The following is a 12329-nucleotide window of genomic DNA, read 5'->3' on the forward strand; positions in this document are numbered from 1 at the left end:
CCCTTGCTTCCCCATACCCACCAAAATTGGGGTGTATGTACAAAGGAAACTCCAAATGATTGATGGCGCTACTGATATGCTGTAATCAACCAGCTGCAGGTTTCGTCTACATTTCTACTCTATGACTGCAAGGCTATAACAGAACAAACACACATCAGTTTGTGTAACAGGCATGGGCCTGAGCTGCAAAGCTTGGGTCATCTCTGAATTTCACCTCAGCTCAGGGACGGCCAGGTTTTGGTCAGCCCTTTATAAAGAGATAGGGATTAACTGCAAAGGTCAGGTCCAGATCTGAGCTTCCCAACGTTTTGTAGGGTTCCAGATTCAAGAGGATGGCTTCCCTCCAGGCCTCCACCATTACTTGGCCAAGAGCTTAATTATGCTTGTGCATCACTGGCAGGTCACTCTCCTCTCTTGGATGCATAGAGCATTGGCTTCAGTAAGCATAGCCAGCAGAGGAGGAGTTTCACACCCTCACTTCTCTTAAGTGCCATACACTATACTCTCAGAGCTGCTCTCCTGTGTGAAGGCTACAGCAGAGGGCACAGAATGAAGGTCAAAGAAGGGAAAACCAGCAGTCAGAAGGAAGGACAAGAGACTATCCAGCTACTGAAGCCTAAACCTGAATGACAGCCTCAGAAGAGAGGAAATTAGGTCAGACCCTAATGCCAAGTGCTGGAGGAACTAGGGGCGCAGTTTTTCCGAAATCCTAAACAAAGGAGCTGCAAAAATGTTAAAGAAACACTAAACAAGACCCGCCGGATGACTGGCTCCATTTAAAACAAGCAGCACTCGTGTGGCGATACCAGGGCACGGGCACCACAGCCGCGCAGTCTTCCTCTGCTGGGGAATGCAGCTTTAAATAAGGGAAGGGAGTAAAGCCTGAGCCCTCAGTGACACCAGTGACGTTTGATAAGGGGCTCGCTGGGCGGCTGCCCTGCAGAACAGCCCAGCCGGAGTAACCCACACAACGGAGACCCTGCTTCCCGCAGGGCGGATCGCTATATATGGCTAGAGCTTGGTCACATGTGCCGGGAGCTTCCTCCTGTCCCCTTGGTTCGCCCCTAACCGGACCCGGCTCCAGCTCGCCAGCTGGCTGCCACATGCACTCTCCGGTGTGTGACGCCCCGCTCCTGCCCACGCACCCCCTCCGCTGAAGCCGGAGCGCCCTGCGGCAGCGCTCTGCAGCAACACGCCGCCCCACGCCCAGCCCCAGCCCCAGCTCCAGCCCCACGGGCGGGCAGGGGAGGACGAGGAGCAGCTGCCATTGTGCCGTGCAGCGGCGCGTGCTAAAACCAGCCCCGTGTGAGTGACTCTCCTAATAAAGCTCGGGCGCTTGAGCACCAGCCCCGGGCTCTCCGCGCCCTATAAAACCCTTCCCTGCAAAGGGAGCGGGCTCGGCTCGGCACCAGGCGCGGACCGGCGGCAGCGAGAAAGCGCATCCGCGCCCCCCACCCCCAGCAGTCCCGGCGAGATGCCCCACGTAGACTCGGATCTCAAACTGGACTTTCATGACGTCCTGCTCAGACCTAAGAGAAGCAGCCTCAAAAGCAGAGCCGAGGTGGGGGCATTCAAACCGAGCGTGCTTGGGGGGGAGGAGGGGGGCGCGCATTCTGTAGCGTTAACTTCGCAGCCGCTTTCTCGCGGGTGTTTTTATTTCCCAGGCGGCGCAGGGTTACCCGGGGAACCCGCCCCCGCACCCCGTTTGAACGGACAGCCGGGGTGGGGGGTGTCGCTTAGCTGAAGCCACATATTGCAGGCGAGCTTTCTGCAGCGCGGCCCCTGTGCAGCCCTGCTCGGAAAGGCGCCCGCCGCTCGCGGGGCGGTGCAGAGCTCGGTGCTCGGACCTTAGCCTGCGCCTGGCGGCGGGCGCTGCTTTCCCCCGACAGGTGCATCCGCGGGGTTTTGCAGTGCCCCGGGTGGGGGGAGAGAAGGTGTCATTCCCCTGCAGCGCGCAGGGCTCGGGAGCGCCGCTAACCCAGCCGCGGGAGACTTCCCCTGCCCGGGGGTCTGGTTACAAACCCGGCGTCCCGGCCTGCCCTTCAATCTGGCAAGTAAACCAACAGCAAACCGCGCGGGGGGAGATGCACGTGCCAATCAATACAAAATTTGCTGATGGAGAGGCCCCAGTTATTAACAGAGCAGGAGGGGGGATTTTTAATGCCGTGGTGCCACTGAATTGGCTCTGCCTGTCAGCGGGCTGGGATCCTGTTCAGCCGGCAACCTATGAACTGGCCGCTTCTTTCTCCGTTATGTAAAATCCCTGCAGCCTGACCACTTCTGGGTGTGTAACTGCATCGGCACAGCGGAGCTGGGTCTCGGTAACTGCAGCATACGCAGCGCTCAGTCATCTGACTGAGGATCATTATCAGCCAGTCAAAGCATTTCCATACCATTAATATCTGCATGGGTCTCTCTCAGTAACCTGAACACTCATTACGGGAAACCCCACAACACTCTGCAGCGCTAGGAACTCACACCAAACATGGCCGCCTCATCTTGTGACACCATTCACCCCACCTCACCCCAGATGTTGAATACCATGTGATCAATACAGGCATTGCATCGGGTTGGGGAAGGGAGGGAGGATTCAGCCTTCAGCATGGGGCAAAGGAGGTAGTGAGAAGAATGAGATCAGGAGGGAAAGGAGTCAAAAGTAGAGGTGGCTGGATTTGTTGTGGGCAGGAATTCTGAGAGCTAATCCGAGCAGAAGCATTTCACCAAGAAGAATACAGGAATAAGGCGAAAGAGTCTATCTCTGTGTGATGACTTGAGTAGTGCTCCCTTTCAGCTCAGTAATAATGGTATCCTGGGCTAATTTACTCATTGCCCTTATTAGTTCTTCCCTCATAAGCAAGGACCACCTTTGACCACTTTCAGTAGTTCACTTAAGGAGCGTGGAGATTCCTCTTTAAAATTAAATGCAGTGGCCTGGCAAACAGGTGGAGCTGTGGGCTTTGAGGCCGAGGGCCTCGTTTATTTATTTTAATGCAGGATTTTGTATATTAGCTGTCCATGCATGGGGGAAGGAAGGGTTGATGGGAAGGGGAAATGCTAGAAGACTGGTAAGCGAGGGTTACCTCAGAGAGCATGATGAACAGTGAAAAGCATTTCATGTGAGAAAAGTGCATGTCATGAGGGCTCAGTGAAAGCTGATGAAGGTTAAGAAATTAGACACCCTCACTGAGACTGTAGCAACAGAAACTGACAGTACCTATGAGAGCCAAATCTGAAACAGCCCCAGTCCTGCTTCAAAACAAGAGCATAAATAAATAGCACTGTCCAGGCAACAGAGGCTGCTTACTACAGTGCCTGATATCCAACAAACTGATGCTTTGAAGTTTAAATTAACAGTACCTAGCTATGCAGTTTGAATATCTTATTCTACACAGACAGCACTTTACCTAATAGCTGGGAATAAGTCACCTTCACAGAGGGACAGCGTAGTGCAGTACAGCATGGCAAATTGGGCGTTGTACATTCCTTTCCCCGGCTGGTCTGCAGTGTCATTTTTTTTTTTATTCTTGTTATTTTGCTTTGTCTTTGCTTCCTGGAGTTATTCCCTCCTTTTAGAGAGAGGGAACCAAAATTCAGAAGCTTGAATTCAGATTTTGAAAAAAAGGTGTGGGTAGGGAGGGGGAGTTGCATGGGCCAGGGGCTTGCTAGGGTACAGAATCATTCACCCATAGGGCATGGATTTGAAATCAAACTTGGGTTGGGAGTAACTGGAAGTTGTTAGCATCAGATGGTTGTGGGTGTCCTCGCTGAAGTGAATCCGCGGTCTCACTCCAGTTATTTGGGGGAATCAGAGATGTGCATGGGTCCCAACATTTGCATTTGGGTTTGGCAGTCAGGCAGGCCCAACTCTGCTGCTGGACTTGGCCACTGTCTGATTTCTCTTCTTCTCTCCCTTCCCTGCACAGACAACATAGTTGAGGGAAATGGGTCCTTCTTTCACCTTGACCACTAGAGCACAGGGGTGGGGGCTAAGCCAATGGTACATTCCCCTTAGCCATCCCCAGGGAGGAGACAGTGCACAGGACAATGCATTTTCTCCCTTTTCCTCCTTTCACCCCACACTGTCTGATCGGGGGGAGGCGGGGGAAGAGCCCAATATCTGCTGGGTCTTTAAGAACAAGGTACACATTGATCAGTGCTCCCTTCTGCCTGCACTATGATTTAGGATCAGGCAGAGCTAATGGAGCATTGATCTGTGTGCCATATGGCTACTTTTTCTGAGTACCTTGAACATCAATAAAGCAGGGTATGGTGGATATTTGTCCAAACTCAAATATCGCTAATATTCCAGATATGACCAATATTAATTTCATCTCTCATCTCTGCTGGGCAGGTGGCACATGACAAAACCACAGTTGGCACTAAGCCCCATGTTGGCACTCTTAGGAGAGGGGCCAGGGCCAGCATAGTATGGAGGCTGCACCACTCTCACACTCTTACAGGTCAGTCCAGTTTCAGGCTGAGATATGCTTATTGGACAAAGCTTACACTGCTGCTGCCTGTGCTGGATTTTATCCTCAGGCCCTTCCATTTTGATGGTTGCCAATCCAGTATCTTTCAAGAAGACTAGCCATTAGTTTAAAATTGTAAACTGAAAGAAGGCTGGAGAGCTGCATGAGACAGAGAGATTTGTTCCTCCACTTACCTTCATGTCAAAACTCATTTCCTGTAAGGTAGGGTAATCCGCACGCTGCAGTGTGGCTGCTACTGGTGCCCTCATTCCTGGAAAAATGGGGCAGCCTGTTCACGGTAGATAATTTTTTTCTAAGTGTACTTTCCCATTGGTGAAAAGTTGCTGGATTAACAGCCATGGAGACTGAAGTCTTCTCTCTAGATAACAGAAAAAGAGCCTCATTGGTGGAGGGATTGCAAGCTTCCTCCACAACACCCCTGTCAATACAGCGTTATCCCTGGAAATGTCATTGTACACCTAGAGTATTTGAGAAAGACGCGCAGCACCTAAGGTCATTTCAGAGATGGAATAAGAAGTGGAAGTGAGTCTCCCTGGAAGAAGAAAGGTCTTGTGGTTCAAGCACTGGTTCACGTCTTGCCCTGTGTCTTGGTGCTCTCCATATGAGCATTTCCTTTCCTCCTCTTTTCATGTTCATTTGAATGGACGTTTGGCTTGTATATTAGTTTAGAGCAGTGGTTCTCAGACTGTGCTCTGTTATCTCTTCCTGCCCCCAGCTTCTAATTTGCATTAAAAGAAGTACAAATACATTAAATGCTTTGCTAATATTAGCTTTCCCATGTGGAATGTGGCAGAAATTGCCATATGAATATTATGTGATTGCAAATGGGAGGCTGGGTGGATCTATATGATTGTAAATGGAATGGGAGTTGATCTGCAAGGCACTCTCTCTATTAAGATGTAAGCTCCTATTTGGATTGTAAGCTCTTCGGGGAAGAACCTTTCCTTTCCGTGTTACGTGTTTGGAGAGCCTAACGCAAAAGGTACTCAGCTGTGACTGGGACCCCTAGGTGCTGCTGAAATAATAAATAATGTGGTTTGCATTGTGAAAAAGTTTGATAACACCTGACTTTGGAGCTCTAAGAGCCTGTAAGTAAATTGTCAAAATCTGGTGTTCTTATGGTATTTGGTGGTGGGCGTTTTACCTCATTTCAGCTCTTTGAAGCATCTCTCAGGTGAAGGCTGAAGAATGGAAAATGTAAAGACCAGTGAAGGAGTTTCAGCAGTATGTGGGGAGATACTTCACAGATTAACCCAGTGTCTTAATATTGTGTGTTTATGTTAACATTTTCTATTGGGGAGTACTAAATGAGGGAGATGCTCTTTGTACAGTAACTCCTCACTTAACATTGTAGTTATGTTCCTGAAAAATGCAACTTTAAGTGAAAGGATGTTAAACAAATCCAATTTTCCCATAAGATTTAATGTAAATATGGGGGGTTAGGTTCCAAGGAAATTTTGTTTTAGGCAGACAAAAGGCATTATATACTGTACAGTACTGTACTGTGGTTGAGAAGTGCCCCTGGCTTACCCCACACAGGCATAGCCCGCTGCAGGCAAGGACACTAGGAAGCACCTTTGCAGCAGCAGTGGCAGTGTCCCCGGAGAAGAACTGGCGCCGACTTTGCTGGGGGATGCTCCAGGCCGCCTCTTCCCACCCCCACTCCACCTCCTCTCTGGAGCACACTGCATCCCCGCTCCTTTCCCCTCCACCCAGAAAGTCCTAAGCGCTGCCAAACAGCTGTTTGGCGGTGGGGGAAGAGCTGGGAGGGAGGGGGAGGAAGCGGAGAAGCGGAACTTGTGCAATGCTCCCTTGTAAAGTCGCTGCTCTTCCACAGAATCTTACAAGCAGTGGACAGAGCAGACAGTCAGATGACATTATAAGGGAGGATTATGCAACTTTAAACGAGCATGTTCCTTAATTGAGCAGCGACCTAACTTCAAAACAGCGCTAAGCGGGAGGACGTTAAGTGAGGAGTTACTGTATTTAAGAATTGTTTAGAAAGTAATAGAGTTTCCTGAGTTGAATAAACTCTGAGGCTGAAGGCTAACATATTTATAAAAAACAAATGGCCAAAGGCCTCCGTTTATTTGCCCAGGATATGGTGGTGGTTGTTTATATATTATTAGTATTGCAGTAGTTACAACCAGGACTCTATTGCGCGGCACAATGAACATACACTGTAGACACTGAACAAAAAGACAGTCCCTGAGTTCATGGGAAACAACTTCAAGTTATTATAATGCTTCTACTTTTCACTAAAGGTCAGGAGTGAAATCCTAGCTCCATGGAAGTCAGTGGGAGTTTTGCCAGTGAAACCAGGATTTCACCCCATTTTTAAATGAAAGAGTAGGAAAAAATATCAGTACAGGCGTGTCTCCTCTTACGCTGGGGTTACGTTCCGCTGTCAGCCAGCAAAGCGAAAATCGCGTATAGTCAAAATTACATTGAGTGTAATGGCAGGCGGAATCATCCGCCCTACAGGTTCGGTATTTAAATTGTTATTTTTCTCTTTTTTGTTTTTGCCGACCGCGCAAAGCTGAATTTGCGCATGTTAAATGCGCGTAAGATGAGACTCGCCTGTATAGGTTGACAAACTGCTGAGAGGCTAATCATTTATAAATAGGGCCCCAGCAAATTCACCATCCATTTTGGTCAATTTCAGAGTCAGAGGATTTTAAAAATGGTAAATTTCATGATTTCAGCTATTTAAATCTGAAATTTCAGGGTGTTGTAATTTGTAGGGGTCCTGACCCAAAAAGGAGTTGTGGGGGCATCACAAGGTTATTGTAGGGGGGGTTGCAGTACTGCTACTCTTACTTCTGTGCTGCTGGCTCGCGGAGGTACTGACTTCAGAGCTGGACAGCTGGAGAACAATGGCTGCAGGCCAGGAGCCAAGCTCTGAAGGCAGAGCTGCCGCCACCAGCAGCAGCACAGATGTAAGGATGACATGGTATGGTACTGCCACCCTGACTTCTGCACTGTTGCCTGGAGAGCTGGGCCCTCAGTGAGCAGCCATGACTATCCGTCTGTCCAGCTCTGAAGGCAGCAGTGCAGAGGTAAGGGTGGCATGGTATGGTATTGCCACCCTTACTTCTGCGCTGCTGCTGGCAGGGCACTGCCTTCAGAACAGGGCACCTGGCCAACAGCTGCTGTTCTCCAGCCACCCAGCTCTGAAGGCAGCGCTGCCGAGGATGGCATGGTATGGTATTGCCACCCTTATTTCTGCGCTGCTGCCTGCAGAGCTGGGCCCTCAGTCAGCAACCACCACTATCCAGCCGCCCAGCTCCAAAGGCAGCAGTGCAGAAGTAAGGGTGGCATGGTATGGTATTGTCACACTTACTTCTGTGCTGCTGGTGGCAGGGCACTGCCTTCAGAGCTTGGCGCCTGGCCAAAAGCCACTGCTCTCAGGTGGTCCTGCTCTGAAGTCAGCGCTGAAATAAGGATGACCGCAACCCTCCTAAAATAACCTTGTGACCCCCCTGCAACTCCCTTTTGGGTCAGGAGCTGCAATATGAGAAAAGCTGGTGCCCCCACCCCCGTGAAATCTGTATAGTATAGGGTAAAAGCACACAAGACCAGATTTCATGGTCTGTGGCATTTTTTTCATGGCCATGAATTTGGTAAGGCCCTATTTACAAAATAATTCAAAATCATCTTGACCCTTCCATATTCCCATCAGCTCCTATCACTTCTCATTTTAATTTCTTCCCTACCTCCTGTCCCCCTCCCAGCTTCCTTCCCTATATGTCAACAAGACTCTTCTCCTTATCATAGACACAATATTTTGTTTTATGACATTTTCATTCTCAGCTGGGAGGCAGAGGTGGGAATACTTCCAATGGAAGAAAACAATGGCACGTGTAAGAGCAAGAGTACTGTGGGGATGAGTGAGAGGCTGGGCTGAATTCTGCTCCCACTGAAATCAGTGGCAAAACGCCTGTTGTCTCTGTGTCGTATATAATTGTGACAGCTTGGGCATAATCTCTGTTGGTATAAAGGTACTTACCAGAATTTGCATTCATTCCTCACAGGTAGATCTAGTTCGTACCTTCACATTCCGCAACTCCAAACAAACATACACAGGGATCCCCATTATGGTGGCAAATATGGACACCGTGGGCACGTTTGAAATGGCAAAGGTGATGACTAAAGTAAGTGCTGACTTTCATCTTTCTCTGCAAAAGCTGGGAAACCATTTATTTGGTGACAGAATGTCCTGTAATAAGGCAGTTACATACTTTAGATATGTGCATTGGGAGTTAGGATGCAAAGGGAACCGCTGTGATAAAATCAAGAACAGGATTGTAAAAACTTAAGACAATGTCTTCACTGCAGCAAGAGGTGTTTTTTTCACATCAAGCTACCTAACCCAAGATAGCGCTCTGCATGTAAAATCCTAGTGAGCACAAGGCACAGGTAATTTTTACCTGGCTGTAGCTAGTTGAGGTCAGCCCCCAGTGGGGGAGGGGATAGAATTGATATTATCAGAACCCTTTAGTAACATTACAACCTTGTATGACTTAGAGTAATTGCTGCTCTGTTGTTTCTATTTATAAATTGTGCATTATGTAAGAGAAATCTGATTAGCTGCAAAGATTTTGATCATGCAGGTTATCTAGTAGTACAGCTACTGCAATCAGAAGTCATTAGTTAATTGGCCTCTAGCCTCATGACTCACAACACATCCATGTTGAGCAAGAAACTGAGACTACACTGAACACTGCATACTTAATGGAAGATTATTGCTTATTTAGACACTGATCCTGCAAGGTGCTAAGCACTCTGAATTCTCACTGAAGAGGAATCAGGATCAAGCTGTAATTCATTATTATTTGAAGCAAGATGAATATAAAAGTAAGACCTGTGACATGTCAGTGTGCTAAGTTTGCAGCTGCAGAATGGGAGAAGGAGCGATGACTAACTTGAACGTTAATACCAGTTTGCTTGTTTCTTTTCTTTTTCTAGCATGCAATGTTCACTGCTATTCAGAAGCATTATTCTCTGGAAGAATGGAAACTGTTTGCAGTCAATCACCCAGAATGCCTTGAGGTATATTCCCATATTATAAACTCATTCTGCCCTGCCTTAAAGCAGCCCACGCAGGGTTATGAAAGTCATTCCTTTATGGAAAATAATACCCATGGCATTGTTCTCTTTACATTGCACAAGGTGTGTCATTACCTGTGGCTTATTTTTAAATGATATTTTCATTATGAGGGGCTTGTCTGAAGGCCAACCTATCACTTAGGTTCAACGGCTTTTTTCATATATAGTAGTAGATTAGAGGTAGGCCAAAAGGAATATACTCTGTCTGAACACTTTGGCACTTAACTTACCTATCTTATAGATAGCTTGAAAGCACATTTTGTGTTGCATAGTGATTGCAGTAGTGTCGTCTCTGTAGCTTTGTATCTCTGCAGGAGGTTCTGTGAGCCAGCAGCTGTGGAAGCTATTTTTTCTATGAGGACATAATGAGGAGGTAGATTAAGGGAGGACTGAGTGAATTGACAGATCCGAGCCCTGTTCTCTAAGGGATCCCCAGAGTTTGCAACTCTGCCTTCCAGTATACAAACTGGTTAAGATTCTGTGTTTTTGTTGATCTGGGCAACTCAGATGATGATGGTTGCCCATGAAAGAGTCTACTTACACATTTCACATTAGTTTGTAGATAGTTTAAATGTAAATAGGGCTTGTAATATGCCACTATTGCTGTCTTGAAGAAAGTACCTCAAAACAAAGTATGGGTAACTAATTGATTTGTCCAGCTATGGTATTTATTTCTGTATGGTTTTACATAGCAGAGCACTTGATAGTTTCCAGCATGGTTTTCTATGGAAGCTTTCCCAGGGTGGGGGAAACAGATGCAAGAACTGTGCATTACTCTGATTTCTAAGAGCTGCTGATCATTTCTTTCTCTCTCTCTGTCTCTCCAGCATGTAGCAGTGAGCTCAGGCAGTGGGAAGGCTGATTTGGACAGGCTGACAAGTATCCTGGAGGCCATTCCCCTTATCAAGTACATCTGCCTGGATGTGGCCAATGGATATTCAGAGCACTTTGTGGAATTTGTGAAAACTGTCCATGCCAAGTTTCCAAATCACACCATCATGGTAGGTGGGTAGAAGAGGGGTATTGGGGTTATCGTCCTAAGCAGGGCTCAGATTTTCCTGATACTGGGTAGTTATGCCAGACTAGCACTTCTGGTGCAGCCCCATCTATTTCTGCAGGATCTAAGTCCTCATTAACAAAATAGAGGGGCCTGAGGTTCTGCTGATTTACCTCTGCTGAAAGTCTCACCCTAAGTTCCTGTCTTTGTGGTTGCAAAGATAATCTTCCCCACATGAACAAATACAGTGCTGTTTTCCTGAGCCCAAGGACACGGGAAGTAGCTCTGTGATGGTTTGATCTGCCCCCATTCATCTCAGAAGGGTGTTGACTGGGAAGCCAAATGATGGCAGTTTAATAAAATGTCAGTGTTGTCACTGTTTCACTACTAATCAGGTTAGTAGAAATGCTCAGTGTTTACTCTGAGATTGTGGTTAGAGTTCAGGATTGTGGACAGAGTTCGGATTAAGTTTTTGTCCAACCTCCACCTACCTCCCACACTGACTCTGACTTTTATTCATAAATTTTGTAGTTTCGCCTTCCATGTCAGTGGTTCCAAGCTGAGTTCCAGAGACCACTTGCTGGTAGTGTGTGCAGAGCGGGCTGGTCACATGGTGCTGGCTCTTCCTTGTTTCCAGCTACTAAATTACATCAAAGGCATCTAAACATAGATTAAACACTTCCCTAATTTTGCTGTACTGGGTCAACAGTTGCTGTAGTTGCCAGAGGAAAGTTAGGCAACTCATGAACGGGAAGGGGAGGTGTCAGTCCAGTGACTGGAGTAGCCAACGAGGGGACTTCACCATGGCATGCCTACCCCTTTTCAGTCCACCTATGCTGTATCCCTCCTGTCCCATAAGTGCTAATGAGTAGGGAGCTTGTGTAGAATAGGGCACCATGCAGAGAGTGTATGTACACTCTTGATAGCATCATGCTTGCAGCAGAACCACACCAATTCTGCTGCTAGTGGTCCTCATTGGCCAAGGGGCAGCGGGCTGAATTTGTTCCTTAGAGAGCAGCAAAGGCTCTGGTATTAGAATGATGAGCTGTCTCTTAAAGCTATTGGCCTTTCTTCAAACCAACACAAAAGAACCCACTTGCATGGGCAAGACATTGCTATTCTTTCATGCCAGGCACAAAACTCCTCCACCACACCCTTAAAATAGCTGGAAAAAACAGGTTATAACCAGCTGATCCTGCTTGAAGCAGACAATGGAGCTGCATGTTCATGCAACTTAGGGGAGACCATGTTCTTCCGGCCCCCATGGGCTGAAGCCGTAGTGGAAAATGGGACAGGGAGGAGCGGGAAGAACATGAAAGAAAAAACTGATAAGAACAGACACTACGCTTGATCTTAGCCATGAGGCCAAGAAAAAGTGACTCAGTGTTCTTGCCTGCTGAGATCTGGTTTGTTGTAAATGGGAAGATTGTGCTGGAGTGCCCATGGGGACCTGGGTAACCATCACCTAACAAACAGGCCCACTGCCAAAGTGACCAGATAAGATGCACGTGTGTGGCCCAATTCTGCCTTCTTTGCACACACACATAGGGTGGATTTGATTTAAATCAAATTGATTTAAATCATGATTTAAATTACTAGTCAGGAAGACTCGATTTAATCATGGTTTTCTGCATGCATTCTTGTTGGTTGTTATAACCTTAATACATATTCTTCACAACTCAGAGATGTAGGTTTCATTTTTAGAAGGTACACGCTATCTATTTTTAAACAGT

The 12329-nt window shown here is 47.4% G+C and overlaps 1 protein-coding gene across 4 annotated transcripts in view; it reads left to right on the plus strand.

Annotated features, from left to right (window-relative positions):
- GMPR (guanosine monophosphate reductase) overlaps positions 1 to 12329 on the plus strand; it is a 62711-nt gene that overhangs the window by 13550 nt on the left and 36832 nt on the right. For 2 of the 4 annotated variants that reach the window (XM_045005424.1, XR_006576931.1), the window contains exons 1-4: positions 1046 to 1561; positions 8525 to 8644; positions 9459 to 9542; positions 10427 to 10600. In XM_045005424.1, the coding sequence (XP_044861359.1) occupies positions 1475 to 1561; positions 8525 to 8644; positions 9459 to 9542; positions 10427 to 10600 (465 nt within the window). In that variant the 5' untranslated portion in view covers positions 1046 to 1474. Of the gene's footprint in view, positions 1 to 1045; positions 1562 to 5644; positions 5715 to 8524; positions 8645 to 9458; positions 9543 to 10426; positions 10601 to 12329 lie in introns of those variants that run through there. The other 2 variants (XM_045005425.1, XM_045005427.1) reach the window with 2 other exon arrangements.

This window comes from Mauremys mutica, chromosome 2 (assembly GCF_020497125.1).
Source record: "Mauremys mutica isolate MM-2020 ecotype Southern chromosome 2, ASM2049712v1, whole genome shotgun sequence".
Lineage (NCBI taxonomy): Eukaryota > Metazoa > Chordata > Testudines > Geoemydidae > Mauremys > Mauremys mutica.